This window comes from Podarcis raffonei, chromosome 13 (assembly GCF_027172205.1).
Source record: "Podarcis raffonei isolate rPodRaf1 chromosome 13, rPodRaf1.pri, whole genome shotgun sequence".
NCBI classification, from domain to species: domain Eukaryota; kingdom Metazoa; phylum Chordata; class Lepidosauria; order Squamata; family Lacertidae; genus Podarcis; species Podarcis raffonei.
In genome coordinates, this window is record NC_070614.1 from 35,581,735 (window position 1) to 35,605,111 (window position 23,377).

Genomic DNA, 23,377 nt, shown 5'->3' on the forward strand with positions numbered 1-23,377 from the left:
TAGCAGGAGAGCAATGACCATGTGCAGCTCCCTGTCAGTCTCCATTTTGTTTTATCTTTTTAAAAGAAACAACAGCACAACCACTGCCAGCTCCCAAATTTTGAGAGACCCCCCAGGCTTTTCCCTGCATCAGTGGGGCTCCTTGAGTACTTGTCTGGCTTCAATGGTGGCAGCAACTGTTTTAATTTATCACTGCCTCCTGTGGATCCTGCCACCTGAGGTGGTCGCCTCATTTTGCCTCATAGGTGGGCTGGCCCTGTATTAGAGGTGCTACCTCTTCAGAAGTAGCAAGCTTTGTCCTGGAAAGCCCTCCCTCTCATCTCAGCTGTTTAATGCAGGCAAGGGAAATGACTTTGTACATTTTCAAGGGAACTGTTGTCTTCTTTTTTGTATGTTGTAAGAGCAAAACAGAATTATGAGCTCCTTCTTTCCCTCTTCCTGCTCAAGGGCCAAGAAAAAACCTCGGGAGCAGGCCCGTTTTACATTAGCTAAAACAGATGTGGGAAGCAACAGAGCCCACAATACTGAAGTTTATTATAGAATTTCAGTTTTATTTTACAGGATATGGCAGCAGGAGAAATGGCAAAGTAAGGTGGTAGGCTGGGGAGACACACACATCGTGTGAGACACAAAGTACCCACCCCCGACAATGCCTACGTTTCCCCATATGAAAATACAAGTATGCATCAACTCACAATGAAATCAATGGTGAATTAAGGCTAGAAACAGACAATTGTGTGTACCCCCGCCCCATAGCTGAAGGTGGTTTGAAAGAGAGGTTGCTCATTGTATGTGCTCGTTCCACTTTTGTCCATGGAAGGCTACATTCAGATATAGGTGACAATGTCTTGTTTTCTGCTCTGGTGGAACTACCTATATAGGTAGCAGTGTCTTTTTTTTCCGCTCTGGGGCAACATCCCTTGTAATAGTGTGCAATAATAATAAAAAACGGAGCCATATGGATAGGCACTGCTTACAGGATTTTGAAATGTTAGACTATTCCTGACCAATACACCAAGTCTCAAACAGATGATGCATTGGACAGCTTGACAAGGGTAGGAGAGTGTGGTTTTGTAATCATTGTAGGGGTCAGCCAATCAGCACTCTGCACAGCCAGTTGGGTTGAAAGGAAGGAGGTACCTTCATGATTGTCACAAGGGCTTTGCACAACTGGTTTCTGGAAAGAAGGACCAATTGTGCCAGAGCTTGATTCTCTGAGGAAATATCTACATCTGGCTAAAAATGTGTGTGTGCAGATCCACATCAGCCTAACCACTCTAGAACACCAACAAAATCAGCTTTTGTATTATTTCAAAGTTTGGCTGGAGGTAATAATTGTGGAACAAAAGAAAGGTGTGTTTCTTCCACTAGAAATGGCTTCTCTTTACTTTCAACTCTTTAAAAAAATGTGCTTGCATATCTCCAGCTCAGTCTTTCTGCTTCCATTTCAGATGTGTAGGACTCCATTCTGCTCCTAGTCCTGGAGATCAAATCTCTGGACCCCCTCTTCTAGCATTCTGGAAGCACCCCTCACTCCTCTGCTCCCAGAGGATCCGGAGTGCCAGGACGAGAAGAATAGTTTGTCTGGTCCCAGTTTCTGGGTAGAAACATTGCGTCCTGGCTGAGAGAGGAAAGGAATTGCTGAAGGTTCAAGCTCCTGAGCCTGCCTCCCCAACGCCTTGGCTCGTTCTAGTCTGAGCACAGCATCCCCCCTCTAAGATCAACCCCGAAAGGTATGGAGTGATGTTGCCGTGGGAGACCAAAGGCAGTGCCTGTGAAAGAAACAAAGGAAAGCAAAGGTTAGATAAATCCTGGGTCCTGGTCTAAATCTGAGCAGGACTTCTTGTATGAATTCTGTGCAAACGTGGAAGTTGCTATTATTGAAGCCAGCAATTTGAGAGTCTCAACTTCTATTTAAGTGTGTGTGTGTGTGTGTGTGTGCGCGCGCGCACACACACACACACACACACATAGAAACAATGCTATTTTTCTAGAAAAAAAGGTGCCAGAACTCACCATGAACACCTCCCTTGTTCTCTTATAATGGCTATGGCACCCACCTGAGAGGTGCTGGAACTGAGTTACAGTGAGTTCTGGCTGAAAAAAATGCCCCTTATATAAATACAAGCTTCTAGACCTGTGGATGGAAAGACAGCTTGAAAGTGCATGGGCAATACCTAGTGAAAGTGTCCCAACTCTCCTAGAGCACAATCCTCGACTCCCATCCACCTACCTTCTCCACATGAATCCATGTTGCCTTCCTTCCGCAAACTGACACTGTTGGGGCTCTCCATATTTTCATAGGAATCGGCATCTGCAAGGAGCAGGGGAGCTGGTCAGAGATGAAGCGACCCTGAATTCCAGTTCCTTAAACAGGGGCCTATGAGACTAAGGATAATTGGCCAAACATTTTTTTAAAAAGACTGACTATAAAAAACCCAACAGATGTAGCTTTCCCTAATTTATAAGGAGAATGATTAGGAAAACTTGACCTGCTGGATTTCTTCCCGTCATGTGCCCAGCCGCTCTAATCAACTGGTATAATAGGGATTAGAAAACGGCATCTCCCATTTCGCTGGAGGAACAATCCTCAGAGGTCGTTCCTAACGTCTACTGACCAACAGCATTGAATACATGAAAGAACAAAGCTGGAAAACTTGGGCATCAGCTCTCCTACCCTGATGCTAACCCTGCCTGGAGATCCTGGGAGTTTTTCTTTCCAAACTGCTAGATTCTATTTCCCTCTTAAGTTGCTCACAGGAGTTCTGTCCCATTGGCACTGATGCTTGCCAGGGTTGGGTGGCATGTGACTGTGAATCAGCATTTTGAATTTCCCACAGCGCCCCAGAGATTATTATTGGGGCATTCCGGGGCATTATTGGAAATGGCACTCACCTTCCTCGTTGCTTATGTTGGAATGAAGGTGGAGAAGCTTGCTTGAAGTGGGGCACAAGGACCCATTCATCTCTTCATAGGACTGGGAGCCTGAAGGGGCAGCAGAAATGTCACAAGCGGGACTGAATAAATTATGCCAAGTAGGATGGCAGCTAAACAGAGCTGGAGTTTAACTAGCAGGAGCAACTGTTTTTTAATGTTTACCTGTAGATGTCTCACTGCATCCATCCTGCTTGTCCACATGGGGGTCCAGGGCCAGCTGCCTGCGTAAGTCTGGGGGACAGAGAGAGATACCAAAGGCCATTGTCATATCAGGTTGCCTCTACAGAAGTATTGTTACACAGTCATTGTGCCCATGTATTCAGCATTGATCAAGCCCCATTTGGAATTGCTACACTCTGTCTGAACTGGGGCTATGTAGTCCCCAAACAATGTATTAAGATGTATTTTAAGTAATTGATGTCTGTTTTTATGCTTATTGTGTTGTTTTTATGATGTTAGCTGCTCCGAGCCCAGCCTTGGCTGGGGAGGGCAGGATACAAATTATTATTACTACTACTATTATTATTATTATTATTATTATTATTATTATTATTATTATTATTTTATGATGATGATGGTGATGATGATGATTTGGAGGATTCAGGAAAGAGGGTTTCGATTCTTTGCCCTCTCCAAGCTCCTATCCAGTACCTGCTATAAGTCGGGCTGCACCAGGGGAAACAGAAACCTCTTCTTCCAAGTTCTCATAGTTTTCACTATCTGTGAGGGGGAAACACAGAAAGACTGAACGTCACCAGAGGAATTGAATGGCAGTGGGTTGTGATTGCAAATGTACTGAGGGTGTTATTTTTATGGGGCAAACTCTCCAAATCCTCCCAGGCAGCTTTTACTCAGGGCAACAGCCATGCTAGAAAGGAAGGGAAGGGAGACGGTTCATACTGTCCCCATGGCAAATTGCTGGTATCACTTGGGTTCCAGTTACTACAGGGAAGATGGCTAAAAGGGGTGGCCATGGCAAGCAGTAATCAATCACAAAAGCAGTCTGCTGAGTCAATGGAGGAAATGCTACTGCGGCAGTCATGTGCCCTTCCACATTTCTCAGCAAAATTCTGCAAGTTAGCACTGACTTCCCAGATTACACAGTTACAAGGGAAGTGTGGTTGTTCTGGTCTCCTTTATTCCCCAACACATTTTGAGATACACGCTCAGTTTATCCTTACACTTCTGAAATTAAGAAACAAAGCTGTTTATAACTCAGCAGCAGATTAGAGACTCTGCTTTGCATTTGGAAGGTTCCAGCTTCAGCCCCAGTATTTCCAGGTTCTGATCAATATATTGAATAATTCGGGAATTTAAGGAAGAGTGTATCTTGAATGAAGGATACTGGATTTTCTAAACAGTTGGTATTTTTCATTCATACACACACACACACACACGTGTGTGTTTGTGAGCTGGCTGCCCCTGTCTCTGCTTCCACACCCAGTTCCCGCACCTTCAGCAAGTGCATCTTGGACCAGGTTCTTCACGGAGTGCTGAGTATTGTTTGCATACAATGGGTCACCTGTGGGTCACAAGCAAGCAGTTGGTGAGAAAGTCAGGTAAACAGACTGACATGACCCACCCCTCACCCCACACGGGTAGCTCACCACACTTCCAAATACCTGATCCCCACTTTTGGGAGCCGGACTTGGTCTCGTCCTTTCTGTTTTCATAAAGCGATACATCTGCAGATGGAAGAACAGCAGCTGTTGCTTAATGAAGTCTGGCATGTGGGGAAAGGAGAACCATAGCTTCACACATGCGTCGCATGCAGAAACCCCCAGGTTCAGTTGCTGAAACCTTCATTTTAAAGAGACGCCCAAGACAGCAACATGTCTGAGAAGAACCTCTTCTTGAGGGCCTGGGGAGCTTCTGCTAGCTGCTGCATGTGATGGAAAAGTTTATTTTTGCTGGGCAGGTTGGTTCACCAAGTGTTTTCTTTTTCCTTTTCCCTGCTAGCAAATGGTTAACAAAAGGCAGTTTATGGTTGGCTGGGATTCCAGGAGGGGGAGTTGAAAAGGAGAAGATTTTGAGAGACAGTTTGTAGGTTGGGTTAGAGGTTGGGAGAATAGGTTGGGAGAGAGGGAGATAGGGAGTGAGAGGAGAGAGAGTTGCTTCTGTGTAGAAACATCCACTCTGAGGAATATATCACAAGCTGGAGAAAGTAGTCTCTGATCTTAGGGTGAAGGACAGTGTGTGGTGTCCTGAAAGAGTAACAGGCCAGGAATTAACTGGGAGGCTGAGGATAAGCCAGGAAAGTAGAAGCTGGAAAGATACAGTCTACTTAGGTCTCATTCCAGTCAGGAGGGGAGAGATTCTTCTACGAAAAGAGAAGACTCCCAAAGCAGTTAAGAGGGGTGTGGTGATCCCTTGAGTCTGTTACTTGGAGTACCTCAGGAGTAGGGTTGTCTAAGGGGCGTGTAATTGACAGGAAGTACCACCCTGTTTAAGAACCAAAGTATTAAGTGGCAACAGCTGTGCAACAACTGAGGAAGCACTGAGGTGAAGTAACATTATAATCTGAAGTATCCTGTTTTACCCACTTGTGCCATAAACTTCCTTTGTTAAATAAAATCTTTATTGTTTATTTGATCAAATCCTGCCTGAGACTCCAAATTTTTCCCTCACACAAGTCCCCCACAAGATAATCTGGGGTAGTTTGTGGGAATTTGTGGAATTGGTGTTCTGTGAGGTGGGTGCACTATATTTAAGTGAGGGCGGGCCAGCGCCAGGGAGGAAAGTGCCGTTGTGCTGTCGCACTGCAGTGTCTAGGGATACACCAGCTTTTGTCAACCTGTTGACCTTCAGATGTTTTGGACTACACCCCCCATCACTGGCACTGATGGAAGGTGAAGTTCTAACCATCTGCAGGGCAATAAGCTGGAACAAGAACATAGGAAGCTGCCTTACATTGAGTCAGACCATTGGTCCATCTAGTTCAGTATTATCTACACTGATTGGCAGTGTTTCATGCAGGGGGTCTCACCCAGCCTTGCCTGAACCCAGGGCCTTCTGCTTGGGAAGCGAATGCTCTGCCTCTGTGTTATGGCAAAGGCTGAGGTAGGCTGATGGTCTGATTTATTATAGGGCAGTTTATGAAACAAGGCCCATGGGGTTGCTGTGGTTCACATACTGTTAGTGGACTCATTTTGTCGTTATGGGCATCTCACCAAAGCTCAATATCTTTAAAGTGAGAATTATATATTTGGAACCATTGTATTTGGATGTGGGACGGGGCGGGATGCAATTGCTCGAGAGATATATTAGAGAGAGATATTTCTCCTGAACTGTGGAAATGCACAGTAGCCCACCCATTCTAGCCTCTTCCACATCTTTATACAGAAGGAAAATTTGACCTCACACAGTCACCACCACACAGCCCCCAACTCAAAGTCCTAGGAAACCCAGTCAGATGGGTGAGGTATGAATAATAAATCATTATTAGTATAAATAATTATTAAAACTAGATCAGATATGGGGACCAGAACCCCAACTAATCCGGCCCACCAGCGGTGTAGCTAGCCGCTCGGGTGCCAGGTCTGGCCCGTGCAGCCTGCAGCCAGCAGCGGGGGGGGAAGCCCATGGAGGCAGGGCCTCTCCACAGCCTCTTCCTCAGCTGTAGGGTGGCGGAGGGAGAGGCAGAGGGCAGACACAAGCTCCACGCTGCCACGCTGCAGACACCCAAGCTACTACGTCACTCCCAAGAGAGATGCGTGGATCGGGCACGCTGCAGGCCCCATGGTAAGTGCTGGCCCCGCGGTGCGGAGCCCGGTGCCAGTTGTATTTTGCTGCATTGTTGACTGAACTAAAAAGTTTTCATGAGCCTTATTATTATTATTATTATTATTATTATTATTATTATTAGCTACCATAATATTTTTGTTATTTTGTAAAAAAAAAAACCCTCAGTGATGACACCCGGGGCGTCCCGCACCCCCCACCCCCCTTCCTCTGCCACTGCAGCCCACCAGACCTCTTAATCTGGGCCTTTCCCAAATCAACCCCCTTTCCGCCCAGGCCATGACCCTCCTTCTGCCTGTTACAGTCCAGAATGAGCTGCCCATTCAGGGAGATATGGTTTCCTCTCTGCACTGAGAAAGGACTCCCAAGGTAGTGCTCCTGTGATCAGTCTGCTTTTCCTCCTCTGAATCCAGGATTCATTTGTTCCAGGTCTTCCTCACTGGGCATTTCACACACACACACACACCTCCTAATTCTCAATAAAACTCCATTACATTATGAAGCAACTTTACAAATCACTAGTCTCCCCCGCCTGCTCCAACAAAGGCCAGCATGCTTGGGCAGCTGTACAGAGAGTCCTCCTCACCTCCCTGAGATGCTGAAAGGTTTCGTCTATCTCCATTTGCTCATAAAATGTGGGAGACTGATGAGTCGAAAGTAAGGAAAGGAATGTTTACCGTTTAAAGCCGCATCTCCCTGTTTCACTTCTTCCTGGGTGTTCTCGTAGTTGTCATCATCTGAAACAAACAAAAAAAATATTTGTATGACTAGGCCCACCCATTCTCTCTGCCTACTGTTCCCTGTTCTCTCACATACCCCAATTTATGTTCTGTTCTCCCAAATTTTATGCTGTGCTTTCTCCCACTCCACCAGCCCACTTTGCTTCCAGTCACACAGCACCCAGCAACCATCAGTCACTCAGTGACTGTGACTCCTCTGCTTCTTTGGGTTGTGCGTCATATGCTCCAACTGGACCAAGTTCCCCGATACAGTGCAGCATAGGGGGGACCTGTTATAGCTAAGTGGGTGTCACAAAGAGGCTCAGGGGTCTGTGCTGTTTCTGAGTTCCATACCCATGCCTACAATCTGCACTCTCCCTGTGTGTGTCACAGCAAGTGCAGAAGGATGTGGATCTGTAGCAGCCCCTCTGCTTTTTCCATCCTCTTATCCTGTCCCTCTCAAGCAACATGCTGTTTCCTACCAGGCACATAGTAAGTAAGCTACCTGTAGCCTCTGCCATATTTATTCAGCCCATCTGAGTTAATCAGCAAAGGGTTTGTTGGGCACCCAGTTGACCGCAATGCATGGCAGTCACACAAGTTCATCCCAATGCCCCCACACCACATACCATCTGACTTGAGCTCTATTTCACTGTCTGGATGTTCATATTCTTCTTCATCTTCATCTGGTGAGTGAGAGGAGGGAGAGAGAGAGAGAGATGTAGATAAAAATCGATATTACTGTACTCATCTTACTGGTCTGAAATCACTGCACTCTTCTAGTTGACTCCATAAATGTTTAGGACAGGTAACTAATCTCCAGTCTGCAGGCCAGTCTCAGCCTACAAAACTAAAGGTAAAGGGACCCCTGACCATTAGGTCCAGTTGTGGCCGACTCTGGGGTTGCAGCGCTCATCTCACTTTATTGGCCGAGGGAGCTGGCGTACAGCTTCCGGGTCATGTGGCCAGCATGGTTAAGCCGCTTCTGGTGAACCAGAGCAGCACACGGAAACGCCGTTTACCTTCCCGCCAGAGTAGTACCTATTTATCTACTTGCACTTTGATGTGCTTTCAAACTGCTAGGTTGGCAGGAGCAGGGACCGAGCAACGGGAGCTCACCCCGTCGCGGGGATTCGAACCGCCAACCTTCTGATCGGCAAGCCCTAGGCTCTGTGGTTTAACCCACAGCGCCACCTGCATCCCTAGCCTGCAAAACTATTTCTTCCAAATAAGGGCCACCTGCCAATTAGCTGATGACACTGGGTGATGGGTAGGTTTCAATACTGTTGGGTGCTGCTTCGCCAGCATGGTAAGACAAAGGCTTGGATGAGGTGGTAAAAACCTGTTCCTCAAGTGTGCCACTTCAAATTGCAAGTGGGGGATTGTATTATTAAATTTGATTAAGTGGGTGGTGGTGACAACATCCCTGCACATAGACAAGTAGCCTGGCAGGGAGAAGAGCTGTCGCATTAGCTTCCCTCCCGTTATGCGAATTATATGTGTGCAGGGTTTTCCTCCCTGACAGGCATTCATTCAACCATGAGATTGATGAAGCAGAACAGTCCAGGAGGAGGGTTACTGCATCATCTGCTGTTTCAGTGAATTGGACCAAAGTTCCTTCCCTCTTCCACCCACAACCACCCCCTTGCAAAACTGTGCTCTGAATGTGAAAGTGAGCAACACAGCATCACAGCTGTGGGATGCTGTGTAACAGCCTCAAGCTGCTGGGGCCAGTTGTGCAGCCATGCATTGTGCCCCACTTTGGGGCAGCATGTAGAGCTTGCTGTGCACACTGCCACCACTGCCACCAAGAGCTCAGCTTGGTGCTGCTGTGGGCTGGCTCTTTTCCCAAACTGTGTATTGTGTATGTGCAAAGCCTCTATGTCCTGCCCCTTGCACACTACAGGCAGAGGCAAGATGCTCACCATGGCAATCTTCATCTTAAATGAGGAAGAAGTGGGTCCTTTTCATTTCTCTTCAAACAGTTCTATGTGTTTCCTGTGCTAAAACTTCTGCATTTTGAGAAGGCCTCCCACAGGTGGGGTTTTTTCACACTTGCGGTAACTATGGCTGTACTTTTCCCTCGCAGTTACAGGAAATTTGCATGTAAATGTTCAAAAACCTCCAGAACACATCTAACAAGTGAATGACAATGTTCATTTCAAAGGGGCTCATGAGAAGATTTGAGTATACGATGCTCTGCGGACCACATCTGCCTGCACCATTCTGCCCTATTTAATGGCACCCAAATCTTCCACCTCAGATGGCCTCATGCTTGGAGCCATTTCTGTTTAAGCCTCCTGTCTGAAAACACCTCCATTTGTTTTGCTCCTGCTATGCTTGAACTCCTTGCAGTGACCTTAGTGACACTAGCTTCACGCCCTGAACCCACTGTACCAAATTATGCATGATGGTGGCAGGCCTGTTTCTTAAAAAAATACATTTGCTCCAATCAGACGTCAACCGATGTGGGATTTGAAGCGCGAATGGGGTATGTGGGTGGGAGGTGCTGAACCCTCCCCTCTTGTCATTTTGGCCCCATGAGAATCCCCTGCGTGCACAAACATTTTCTGCTTTAAATAAGACCCCACCCCATCCCTACTTTATGCGTAACTGAATAAAACCCGTATCAGGCTTCAGTGTAATTTGGCTCCTATTCTGTCTCCTGTGTTCTGACTTCAACTCACAATTAAGAGAAATTTGATTCACTATGCATTTACACCCAAATCTATCAAGCCTGCACTTTCTGAAACATTATGCAAATCAAAACATAACCATTCCTCCCTTGATTAAAGAATGCATTTTTGTGCCTTTAGATCACCCTACAGGGTTGATGAGAGCATATAGTCTAAATATTTGGAAGACACCAAGTTGGTGAAGGGCAATCTAGTACAGTCACAAAAGTACATTCTTTAATCAAGGGGAAAATAAATTCCGATTGTAAACAACACTTTTAGATTTGCCCTGTGATGTTATTCAGTATCACCACCAGGAATGAACAAATCTGTTGATTTTGTTTTCCCTTTTTTCCAGTCTTAGGCTCATTTTGCTGCACTTCTGCATCAGTTTGTGAATTTCCTTTTTAAAAGCCCTCCTGTAAATTCATTAGTAATTTAGTGTGCATTTTTCCTAATATACACATTTTTCACAGATATATGCATCTTGATGTCTTCTTTCCTCTAACACACACATTTTGCACACATTTGTTTATTTGGGGGCTTTACTGCAAAATTCAGAGAAATGCATATTTCAAACCTCTTATACTACTGTCAGGGAACTGCCATCAACTCAGAGGCGAGAGGTGGAAGGGCAGTTGGGTTACAGGGAGCCTCCAAAGATTGTGAGAAGCAGCACTTCCTCTGCGGAGGAGGGAAGCCTCGCCTCCAGTGGGGAAGGGATGCAGGGCTTGGAGGATGCAAGGGAGAGCCACAGCACCGAGCATGAACAAAGCGGAGGGGAGGCAGGTCCCCCTTTGCCCACGGCCTCTCTGCGCAGTCGGTTTATGCGCAGAGAGGGGAGGCATAGGATGGGGGTCAAGAGACTACTCTGCTGGGGAAAGTTTAAGGACTGCCCACTCCCAGATTCTGCTAGCGACTGAGCAGACATGGAAAAGAGTCGATCTGCATTGTGAACATTTTGGACAGATAATAAAGCCTTGAAAAGACCAATGGGGAGTCTTGTCTGTTTGCTCTCGAGCAACCACGCCGGCACTCATAACAACTGCATTCTGGTTTATGTGTTGTTTCAGAGAGTGCAGGTTAGGTAGATTCTCATGCAGATATGAACGGAACTAAATTATTTCCCCATCACCTAATAGCCATTCCATGATCTATGCACTTTATGCAAATGTTCAGTCCTCCTTCATAATTCTGTTTCTCCTCTAACTACATGCAACCTTCCACCTCTTCCCCCGCCCCAAACATACCTTCCATGTTGGTGGTATTGGGTAGGATCTTTCCTTTCTGAAGCAGCTGACAGCTACGCCTTGGACCCCCGTCTAGCAACACATTCTCGTAGGCATCCACCCGCTCACAGACTGTGGGAGGGTGAGGGTAAAAACACAAGCTCCATCTAGATACAATTCCCATCCACCCACCCACCCAGGTAACAACTTACAGAGGTAGCCATGTAAAGCCTGCTGCCTCCCAAGACTAACATAATGCACATCAATCTCAATTGAAGCAGACTCTTGTGAACAAAAGTTTTTGGCCGTAATAAAACTGTTAGTTTAGGGTACCACCAGTTTCTCAATAGCTATTCCTGGCCATCTCTGGGTTAACCAGGTCTCTCAACAGTAGTAGCAATAGTTACCGTATTTCACACTCTATAAGACACACCAGACCACAAGACGCACCTAGTTTTTGGAGGAGGAAAACAAGAAAAAAAATATTCTGAATCTCAGAAGCCAGAACAGCAAGAGGGATTGCTGCGCAGTGAAAGCAGCAATCCCTCTTGCTGTTCTGGCTTCTGGGATAGCTGTGCAGCCTGCATTCGCTCCATAAGACGCACACACATTTCTCCTTACTTTTTAGGAGGGAAAAAGTGAGTCTTATAGAGCAAAAAATACGGTAATTAATAAATAAGTCAAAGACACCCCAAATGACCAGAAAAGACTTTTTATGTACGGAATAACAGCCGCTCGGAAGCTACTAGCCCAGAGATGGAAAGAAGACAAGGTCCCTACCAGAGAGGATGGGCAAACCAAGCTGTTGCACTATGCCGAAATGGCAAAGCTGACTGGAAAACTCAGGAACCAAGAGGACAAATACTTTACAAAAGAATGGGGAAAAAATTATAAGTTATCTAAGAGACCACTGTAAGCAGATGGAAACACTGGCAGGATTTTGATTTCACTTGTAGTGTAACCATTACCATGGACAATATGGATTGATATAAAAGTTAAGAGTTTGGAAGAAGACGCAGTTTTAAATGTTTAAATTGGAGCTCTAGGGAGGGGGAGGGGGAAGTCATGAGAAATATCTTTATATGGAGATATATATGGATTTTTATAACTTTGTACTGGAAAAATAAATAAAGAATGATTAAAAAAAATAGTCAAAGAATGTTGTTCTGGAACCTGACACCACTTCTACTTTCCCTTACAAGAAGACAGATTCCTGCCCAGAAGCTCAAGGAATGAAGGGGGTGGGGTTAGGGTAGTAAGTCATTAACTCATTAACTCACCATCTTCATTTGCTGAGGGTCCCACCAGAACCCCATTGGAAGCACGTGGCCTGTTCCTCTTGGCACAGAAATACCTTCTAGAAACCACAGAACCGTAAAATAATGAACGACACCAAACTATGAATTCAATGTGTGTTGCCTCGAAAATCCTTATTGGGCCCAAAGGCAGGATATATATATTATTTTTAAAAAACCACGAACACGCAGTAAATGTATAAACTGACAACACAGGCTTTGCGCCAGATTCTGCAAACTTCACTTGGAAAAGATTGTTGGGTACCACCATCAATGTGCTAGGAATGCAGCTGAGATCCCCATGGAAGTCTGATCATCCCATGGAGAGCCCAGGGGAACATCTGGTGGCAAAAATGGCTGGACATGGCAGTGGTACCATCAGGGTAGGGCTCAGGGCAAATGTCCAGAGCCCCCACATTGCAGAATGAGCAAAAGGGTCCCCAAATGCAGCACAGCTGGCTTTCACACGCTGAAACAAGTGAAGTAATAAACAATAACCTTCCAAAGCCACCCCTGAAACAAACACAACATATTAAGTCTGGAGTCTACAATTACCAGGCGGAACTACTGGGCCTGTTGATGGATAAGGAAAAGGCCCAGAATAAAAATATATCTGCAAGTAGGTGGCACCACAGCCAATGCAAGAGATGCACCCAAGGTTTCAAATGCCCATTACCCTCAGACAGAATTTGCCACCTCCCATCCCAGCTTCCCAGAGATGCTTAGTCCAGTACCAGATTACCCAATAGGCAGACTAAGGACTTCTTCACACTTATCTTTTTGCTCCGCTCTTTCCAGGCAGAACTCTGCGCTTTAATGCTCTGTGTTTGGGCATTTTGTGTCTTTGTTTTTGCCCCGCGTTTTCCCTACAAAACCCCGTTCTTTGAAACTTGGAGCAAACATCCATTTGCTCCAGAGCAACAACAACAAGAAGAAGGGCGCTCGAACAAGGAGCTTTAAATCACAGATCATGCCTAGAAAGAGCTGAGTAAATGCAAGTGTGGATAAGCCCTAGGTTAAGGCTACCAGACGTCCCCGTTTCCCAGAACAGTCCCCAGATTTACAAATCAGTCCCCATAGAAAATCCATTGAAGTTGAAAAGTGTCCCCAGATTCATTGAAAAAAAACCTGGTAACCTTACAGCTTAGGCATGCATTTAGGGTACCAGCAAAGCAGGAACACACACACACACACACAAAAGAAATTTGGTGTTTTTTGTTTTTTTTAAAAAAGAATTTGACATTTGATATTTCAGTAAAACATTGACGTAGTCCTCATGCAAGAAAACAGAATTTTGTTAGACTTCCTTACACTCCACTTACATACTCTTTCCCTGTTTCCCGGTTATCTTGTTATGATTTATCTCAACCTAAACCAGGGGGCACCCTTCTAAAGTAGAGGAAATCGGATCCTGTCGTGTGTTGCAATATATGTTTTGTTATGCTTTAATTTTTTATTTTATGGTTTAGTATTTGCTTTCATTTTGAATAACACAGGGGAGCACCATAATCCTTTCAGGGTTTGGGGCCTCTAAGGGTCTTAATCCGGCCCTGGTTTATTCTTCCCATACCCCACATCCCACCTCTGGTTCCACAGGGGTTATCCAGAGATCCCCTCTTCTCCAGTGCTGTCTTGTGGGGAGAGAGACCACCCTCCCAGATTCTCCCTCCATGGGTTATTTATTACCCATGGTCTGCCTACTAATGCTCTTGCACTCTTCCCTACACCACTACTTACCTCCGGACAGGACCCTTCAGCTTCATCTGCCTACGAACACAAATGGCTGAAATGAGAAGGATAGAACGGGAACACATTAAATAAAAAAAATCCTTTCCCGTGCAGCCACTGTGGCATATTGGTCTACATTAATAACATCAGATAGGCTAAATACCTGGGTTGTCACTGAAGAGCTCTTATTTTATTGTAGCTGAACTGCTGTTTGCAAATATTCTTCAGAGGGAGCTACTAGTTTTAGGCTGCTAATAAACAGTGTAAGTGTTGTACCAGAGGTGCCTAACTTTTTTTTGGCTTGAGGACTATGTTGACCTATGGTTAGAGCCCTTTCTCAATGCTGTCTTGCAAAAGACTTTCCTGTCACATAATTCTACAGTGTTTTAAATCACTATATTATTAATTACTAAATTCAGTTGAAGAAGAAGAAGAGGAAGAAGAAGAAGAAGAAAATTTAAGAAAATAGACAAAGCAGGGAGGGGAGTCACACAAAAACCTTTGACATCACAGTAAGTGGTTTATGGGACCAGCCAGTAAAAACATTTTTTAAACAAACAAAGAAACAAATAGAATTGGGAGAATACAGTGAGGGACATGTAAGAGTGCTCAATAGTTTATTTATTTTAAAATGATAAATCTGGGGAGCACGAGAATCCTTTTCAGGGGCCAAAAAAGACTAGAGGAAACTCAATAGGGCCTAGAGAAAGGAGGGGATGTGTGTTGTTGTTAGGAAGAGGCTGGACAGACAAGGGAGGTTTGGAGACATGGGGGCAGGCTCCCCATTCTTGCTCTATTATGTTGTTGTTGTTTTTTTTTAAAAAAAAGACAATTCAAATTTCATTTCAGATCAACAGAATATTAACAATCACACAAGAGTCGTATATCACAATCCACCACCACACAATCCTTTTACAAGTTGCTCATTGTAATGACACCTGCCACAGCAACCATTCCACATTTAGTTCCTCAGCCCCTTTCCAGGGCAAACCCTCTCAGCTTGAAGTTATTGCTGGGTTAACATGCTGCTTAAAAGGGCAGAATATGTATTTACATCGGAAGAATTACTGTTAAGCTACAAGACCAGGAAGATGAGTTGCCAGAAGAATTTGGCTACCCACTTCTGTGCTTGATCTTGCCTTTGTTCCTGTACTTACCTCGCCGGAGCCACAGGAAACAGAAAAGGCAACCAAGGCAGGCAATCATATGTACCAAGGCCGCAGTCCAGATTATCCAGTGTTGGGCTCCTAATTGTAGCCAAGCAGCTTGTGGGGGAGGAAGAAAGAAAACAATTAACTGGAATCTCTGTTTATATGCATGTCTTTATTATGGCTGCAACCCAGTTTTAGTGATTCATCCTATGAGTTTCAATTGATTCAACTGTCAGTTTAAATCTGTAGATGGATAGAACCAATGCCATATTTATGCGAATCTAATGCACCATCAAATCTAATGTGCACCCTAATTTTCATGACATAATTTGTCCAAAAAAGGTGTGCATTACATTCAAGGAAATACGGTATTTCTGAAGCATGAAGCAGGCTTACTCTGTTCTTAGGTAATACATACATGTGTTGCAGGAAGCATCAATGACTAAAACGCAGCAATGCCATTCCCCCTGTCCCACCACTGTGTTTCATGTCGCAACGGCACATTGCTGCGCATACCAGAGGGAAGAAGGGTTTGTAAGCTAGTAAGTAGGCAAATATGGAATTATTATTTATTTTGGTTGCAGAACTTTTCCTACTGCAGAACTTGGGGCTCATCCACACTTAGGTTTGTCCCGTGATTTCCAGGCATGGGTCCGAGACGTTTTTCTTTTCTCCTGCCACTTCCCCCAGGAAAACTCACTCTTTACTGCTGAATCAGAACAAACATCAGTTGGGTTTTCTGCAGATTGACATTTGATTGACATCAGCAGTAAACAGAGTTTTCCTGGGGGAAGCGGTGGGGCAAAAGAAGAACCTCTCGGAGCCATGCCTGGAAATCACGGGACAAACTGAAGAACTCATGGGACAAAAGGGAAGTGTGGACGAGCTCTTCGAGGCTTCCTATTTGTTTATGCATGTATGTATGTATGTATGTATGTATGTATGTGTGTGTGTATTTAGATCCCGCCGCCCCCATATTTCAAAGTAAATATTCCATGGTGGTGTTTATTTTTAAAAACTTCATCAACATTGAAAAATTAAAATTTGGAAACATTTCGGATCTGAAACTGGAGATTTGGACTTTGCAAAGACGATCCACATTTCAAATGCATACAAACTTGTCCCCCTGTTTGCCTTTGCCCACCTGGCTTTGCTGCCACCTCCAGCTGAAAATGGTGGGCCTGATCCTTCCACTGACAGGTGTAGTTCCCAGCATCTGTGGATGTCACCGATGGCAGCATCAGAATGATGTCATTGGTCCTCATCAACAGCAAGTGGTTAGTGATGGAGCGCCATAGCAACACGGTCACCAGCACAGTCTTTTTGCCCATTGAATCGTGCTGAATCCAGACGAGAGTCCCATTGGTCCAGTTCCTGGGTATTGGGGCATCACAAGGAAAAGATTCCATACCATTTGTAGGATGTGGGGAGTCAGCCTGGCGCCCTACAGAAGAGGGTAGTGAGAAGTTGAGCTGAAACACAGTTTTCTGCAATTTTAAAATATTTTTTTAACAGCTGATGTTTTCCAAAATTTCCAAAATGATTTTAAATTTCTGGCTAAAAAAAAAAAAATGATGCAGAGGGGTAAGCCTTAGCGATACATTTTAAAGGAAGCAATATGTCAACTGAATATGTCTGCCCAGATGCCATCATCTTGGGTTTTGCAAAATCCTTCAGCCGAAAAGCATCCTGCATTACCCAACACCAGCTTGTGAAACTTCGGGAGAGAGCCACACAGCAGCACGTCTGCTATTAGGCTTGTACGGACCGATCGAAGGAATGCAAGGCCGTGGGTGCCACTGCTGTCAGAGAGGAAGAAAACCATCTGAGTCTTTGAGCGGGGTGGGGGTGGGGACTCCCAAATTCCAATGGGATGTGGAGCTACATGGTGAGCCATGGGGCCTTCCTTGGTCCAGAGCTGAGAAGGAACTGACAGAGCAAGCTACACACTAACTGCTTCCTATCCACTCTCACTGAAGTTAATATTGACCTATTGAAATGTGCCAGGCAAAAACTTTCCTCCCTGTCACACTCCGCCCACCAGCTTTTTGCCCTTAATTTGAAGGGTTACTGTCAGATGCTGCTGCGGTTGCTCGAGAGTAACCAGGCAGGATTCCGACCTGTCTTTTACAGGCTTTATTTTGGTGCAAACTATTTACAGTGAAGAGCGTCACAAGTTCATGTCTGGCTCAATCGCTAGCAGAATCCGGGAGTGGTCTGTTTTTGTACCTCCCCCAACATAAAAGTTTCGTCACCTCCCTCCTTGCTCAGGCGCGGTGTTAAGGCTCTTACTAGCATCCTCTGGTCCTTGCACCTCTTCCCCACTGGAGGCGGGGCTTCCCTCCTCGCCGGAAGAGGAACTGCTTCGCAAGATTTTCAGAGGCTCCCTGTAACACACCTGCCCCTCTATCTCTCGCCTCTGAGCCGATGGCAGTTCCCTGACAGTTACCAAGTACTCGTGGACTTTTAATGTCTGCTATTTGTATACTAAGGTCCAGCTCCGAGGGCCTTCTGGCAGTTCCCTCACTACAAGGAGTGAAGTTACAGGGGACCAGGCAGAGGACCACCTCAGTAGTGGTGCCTGCCCTGTGGAACCCCCTCCCATCAAACGTCAAGGAGATAAGCAACTATAGGACTTTCCCAAAACATCTGAAGGCAGCCCTGCATTGGGAAGCTTTTTATGTTTGATGTTTTCCTGTCTTGCTATTAGGTTGGAAGGCACCCAGAGTAGCTGGGGCAAACCAGTCAGTTGGGTGAGGTATATGTAATAACTACCTTAGATCTATTGATTTCAGTGGTATTGATTTTCAGAGGAGTAGAACTTAGGCGGATACAACCTGCTGTATTGGTGTTGTATTCACCACTCCTCTCCCACCTCTGCCATTCCTCTGTCTCTCTCCTCCCTCCCTTGCTCCAAAAGGGAAGGTGGCTGAGAGATTAGTCAGGTGCGAAGGAGGCAGAAGGGCCAGCCAGGGAGTGAGGCTGCTAGCCATGGCCACCAGTGCCAGTTGCAGAGTCCCCCCAAAGCCCAGGGGGTATGGGTCAGTTCCCCCAGTTCTCCCCCACCTTCCCCACGGAGCAGCCCTATCTGAGCCCTTGGATTCTACCCCACCAATTGGCTCTCCCGTCCCTACGCCCACTGATCTTGGACCCAGAATTTTGTCATTAAAAAGCACATTCACAAACACACCCACACCCCAAATCCTCAGTAAAACTACCAGGAACCAAACAGAAAAAAAGCCTAAAAACGTACAGTCCCGGAAGTCCTTCCCCACAAATGTAGGTGTACTTGAGCCACAGCCCACCAGGCCTTTATGAGGTGGGGGAAGGAGTAATCCACCCCTCGCCCAATTTCCTAGTAAAATGTAGAAATACAACTTGGATGTGATCTCACAGGCTTGTGGTGAATAAAAGCTGCTGTTACTACCCGAACCAGCATCTCTCATGCTGTCTTTCACTTCCTCTGCAATGTCCTCAGGGTCTTTATCACCATCATCATCATCACCTGTAGTAAACAGACCCAGATGAGCAACCCAGCCCATTGTTTCTCAGCCCAGACAATCTGCCCTGCCCACTCTTGTCTACCCCACCCCCACCCCCCACATTATGCTGTGCTCATTCCGGCTGAAGAAGCCCATCTTGCTTCCAGTTACAGGTCCCAACACCACTTTGTCTAGAGGGCTGCAGCTCCCCTCCCTCCGTGTAGTGTGATTGTGTGTCACATAACCTCCAATTTCTCCAGCATAGCATTCAGGGGTTCTGTGCCAAGTAAATGAGCAACTGTAGCAGGTACAGACTTTTGCTCTGTTTGTCAGCCATGGGGGCCTGGCAGTTCTTAGAGCAACATATACGTGAATGCGTCCTCCAAATTACAGTGGTGGCAGCGATGGTAATAATAATAGTATCTGTAGAGTTTGGTTTCTGCTTTTTACCACCATCTTAACTGCTCATTGGTAGAGATGAGTGAATCTGCCAGTTTCGGTTTCTCTCAGTTTCTCATTCTGCCAGTCTTAAGTTCTCCATATTTCCACATCACACAAAAAATACATTAAAAAAAAAATCCTCACCAGCAAATTTCTCTTAACATGCACATTTTTGCAAAGCAATATCCCCAAACATAATGCAAATTTTAATGCTGTTTTCACTAATGCACGCATTTTAATGCACACTTCTCAATACTTAGCTGGAGAAAAGTATTGTGATATTCTGAGAAGTGTAAATTTCAAAGGAAGGTTGTGTTTCAGTTCATGAATTGTTTCAGAAAGTGCAAGTTAGGTTGGTTCGCCATTATTATTATTAGTAGCAGTATTGATTATTAATTGATTGATTGATTTAATATCCCACAACTTCCTCCCAAAGCACCCCAGGGCAGCAAATGCACCATGATAAAACACTTAAAATACCACTGTATCTAAAAACCATTCCAATTCAGATATAGACTGGGAAAGATCTCTGTTTAAAAGGCTTATTGGTAGAGGAAGGTCTTCAGTAGGCACCAAAAAGACAATATGCAAACTCAGTTTAAATTCCCCTCACCATACCTACTCACCTGTCCATGTGAGTGTGTGGTTCTTTCCTGAGATGCCATTCCAGCTGCAGGTAAACCATATGCCATCTCGCCTGGAGATGCTGTAAAGGAACAGACGCCACTTTTCACCCAGATTTGCCTCTGAGTGGTTATACTTGACATGCACATACGAGAGTTCCTTCCCAGACGGACCAAGCCAAGTCAGATTCAAATCGTCAGAAGCCAGTGTGTGGTTAAAAGTGCAGGGCAGAAGAACCGCCTGGGTCTCTGGGATTTGGGAGGAAAACATCAAGCATTTCATTTTTTGTTATTCCTTTCTTACACACTTTTCAACTTAAAACGTTTCCAAAGTGATAAGCGTACAGTTTGAGCAAACAACCACCATCTTTAATATACAGCCAGCTAAAACACGCATAGCAGCAGCAAGCTTTTAAGACAGTGAAAATTAATTCTTAAAAATCTTAAAGCAGCAATAAAACAGCAAGCAAAACAGTAATTTAAACAGGAAAAGAAACAGCTGGTAAAGTAGCATTTAGGGCCAAGTACAGAGAGTGAGGCGGCTGTCTCAGGCAGCTGGTTCTGAGTGACTTGAAAAAGCAGCAAATGGTTAGTTATTTAATTTGTTGTAATCTTTACCGGCAGGGAGAGGGGCTTGTAGAATTTTAAGCTTGGTTGGCCTTGACTTGGGCAGAGAGGTGGTGGAGGCAGAGGAACCATTTACTGCTTAGTCTCAGGCAATGAAATGTTTTGGGCCAGCCCTGTAAAACCACCTGTGCCATCATTGTCCAACCTTTCATTCAAGCTCATTAAGTGAATCAGAGTTCAGGCAAATGGCAAGGCCTTAACCTCCCACCTAAAACAGCAGTGAAGGTACCAGGTAGACTTCCTTGGCTGGGTGTTTCATGAGCAAGATGCCAACATCGCAACAGGCCCTCTCCCTGATTGCTTCCTGCCTCGCCTCTGAAAGCCAAGGTGTCTAGAAAGAGACCTCTGAGTACCCAAGACTGTTTTCATGGCACTAGGTAGGTCTTCAGGGACCCATCTCCCAGCCATAGAGTATGAAGGCACATTCCCAGGACCAACAATACCTTCTCCTCTCGCCTCTGTTGCCCATGCTGGCAAACGTCAAGCCATGTCAACTTTCCCTTTCCCAGCCTCATGAGCAATATCACAGCTCCGCACAGCTGATTACTTGCTTTAACAGCAGAATCTCTGATCTGAAGCCTTCCCGTGATAAACGGTGACAATGATCACCTAAGGCTTTTCTAGGTGCCGCATAGCGCAGATTTAAATAAATGATACAGGCTTTCAATTTGGAAGACGCAACAGCAAAGGAAAGGAGGATGAAAACAAGCAAATTCAGGTGCCATGGACCTGTCCAGTTACCAGCTGGAAGCTTGCCTGCTTACTATTCCCAGATGCTACCAGCTGTGGTCAGGAAACAGCATTCTGCACATCCTCAGAGGCACTCTTTGTTACTGCTACCTTGGTGGTCCTCGCCTGCCCGCCCACCGCTATATCTGAACTCCATCCCCATCAACCTTGGTATCTTGCCTTCCACCATCCTCTCCCATCTGCGGGACCCACCTGTGGCCTGGACAACATCAGTTAGCTCTCCCGGCACTCCAGTGGCTGCTCCCAACCAACTGAACCACAGCAAAAACAGGTAACGCAGAGCGGGTACCATTGCCTCCCTGCAGCCAGCCCCACTTGCACACCGATCCATCCCCCTGGGCAGCCAGGCAGAGTGAGGCCCAACAGGCAGCCCCAAAGGGGCGGAAGTTTGATGACTAGCTGCTTTGGCAGAAAAGGGGGTCCCTGGAGCATGAAGTTCCCACCATGCTCCCCTGAGGGCTGAGGAAAGGAAGGGCGGGGAGACTATGTAAAGCACAGAAGCAACTAAGAAGAGAAGCTTCAGCATTAGACCGCTTGTTCCAGGCTTGCTTCTTTCTTTCTTTCTTTCTTTCTTTCTTTCTTTCTTTCTTTCTTTCCACAATTTATAATTACACTTTATCTACCCCTAGATATCTGAGGCAGTTCACAATGTAACTTGCTGAAACCAAACAAAAATGAAGGTGACAAAAGGTGACTTGTTACTATTACTGGTGGTGGCGATGAAAGAAATAATCATTGCGGGTGATATTCAAGCGAGTTCCACTCAGAGGACCCACTGAAATTAGTGAGTGTGACTAAGTTTATCATGTAACCAGACGTACACTGAGTAAAACTTAGTTGAACATCACCCAGCAGCAACAACAACAACAACAACAACAACAACAACAACAACAACAACAACAATAAAGTTCCTTCAGGCAGTTGGTGGTCTCTTCAGGAACTTTTGGCAGGAGCTCCCTGGTCTGGTCTTTTCCATGACAACTGAGATGCTACAAGCTCCTCGCTATTTTCACCTCCAAAATGTTGGGTATTTGTGGGTTCTGCACACTGTTGCAGGGCCAGTCATGAGATAGAATGAGACCATTGTCTCAGGGAATAAGAGCAGGGGGTGCAAATTGTTAAAAAAACCCCCAAACAAAACAAAACTGACGCCCTCTTTACTTGCCTCGCTGCTGGGCCACCTGCCCGCCAGCTGAACCAGCTAAAAGTCTTGCTGAAAATAAGCTAACAGTTTAAATTTCCAGAGACTTTAGATTTGTAACGTATTTCAAGCTGATGTAGAAAAAACCTGCTCCTTTTCCCTTATGGGGTATCCAAGAGCCCGTATAGAGTTCTTAAGTGGGTTCCCTATCAGTAGGAGAAAATAACAGAGGCTAACCAGATAATATTGAGAAGCAAAGCAGCTAGTAAGCCTGATCCATATTAAACTGTTGCAACAGGGTGCTCACAACCACATGCAGGAGGCAGGAGGGTCCCAGAACCATGGTGCGCAAGCCCTTATATAGAGTTTTGAAATTGCCTACCCTATAGCTCAAGACTACCCCAAAAAACATCATACATACATCACAGAAGGAGGCAGTCTACAACAGAAATCCTGTTTGCCAGGATACCTGACAATGGTCTCTGATTGCTTTACTTGGGCAGCCCGGCCATTCTTTTGTGATGGTAAATACTTTTAATTCATTGAATCCAGTCACAGGCTCTCCCTATTCATACACAAAGACACCCTAAAGAGAGAGGCTTTCCTATTTCCTTCCTCCTTGCAGAGGAGAAACATTTGAGGTCAATTTGGGAGAGTCAAAACGGCTTCAGGATTGCTCTCCTGTACTATTCCAGAAACGTGGTTTATATACTTATGTATGTGTTTGTCTTGTAATTTTATGAACATTTAATTTATATATTTGAGACTTTAAATTCTTATAACAAACCGGAGCTTCAAGCAGCGGTGTCACAGGCCCTTTTCTCCTCGCCCAGAAGGC

At 45.4% G+C, this 23,377-nt stretch overlaps 1 protein-coding gene across 2 annotated transcripts; it reads right to left on the reverse strand.

Moving 5' to 3' along the window:
* Positions 1-1,354: 1,354 nt before the first annotated feature.
* CD19 (CD19 molecule) lies at positions 1,355-22,184 on the reverse strand. Of its 2 annotated transcripts, XM_053361092.1 has the most exons (17): positions 21,591-22,178; positions 20,025-20,270; positions 18,870-18,980; positions 16,620-16,919; positions 15,482-15,589; positions 14,334-14,379; positions 12,582-12,658; positions 11,323-11,433; positions 8,027-8,083; positions 7,356-7,415; positions 4,560-4,622; positions 4,391-4,459; positions 3,589-3,657; positions 3,100-3,168; positions 2,896-2,985; positions 2,234-2,314; positions 1,355-1,772 (listed from the first exon to the last, which is right to left on the reverse strand). In XM_053361092.1, the coding sequence occupies exons 1-17, from the start codon at positions 21,922-21,924 to the stop codon at positions 1,690-1,692; spliced, it is 1,974 nt and encodes a 657-aa protein (XP_053217067.1). In that variant the 5' UTR covers positions 21,925-22,178; the 3' UTR covers positions 1,355-1,689. The 2 variants fall into 2 exon arrangements, with proteins under 2 accessions (XP_053217067.1, XP_053217068.1); XM_053361093.1 differs by lacking the exon at positions 1,355-1,772 and having other exon boundaries at positions 2,311-2,388; positions 21,591-22,184.
* Between the last annotated feature and the right edge of the window lie 1,193 nt (positions 22,185-23,377).

Excerpts from the sequence above, each read along its gene's own strand:
- CD19 (XM_053361092.1), bottom strand. The coding sequence starts at position 21,924 with ATGCTGAAGCTTCTCTTCTTAGTTGCTTCTGTGCTTTACATAGTCTCC. Across the intron at positions 7,416-8,026 it reads AATAGAGCTCAAGTCAGATG|ATGATGACAACTACGAGAAC; the intron begins GTATGTGGTGTG and ends TGTTTGTTTCAG. Across the intron at positions 2,315-2,895 it reads CAACATAAGCAACGAGGAAG|ATGCCGATTCCTATGAAAAT; the intron begins GTGAGTGCCATT and ends TGCTCCTTGCAG.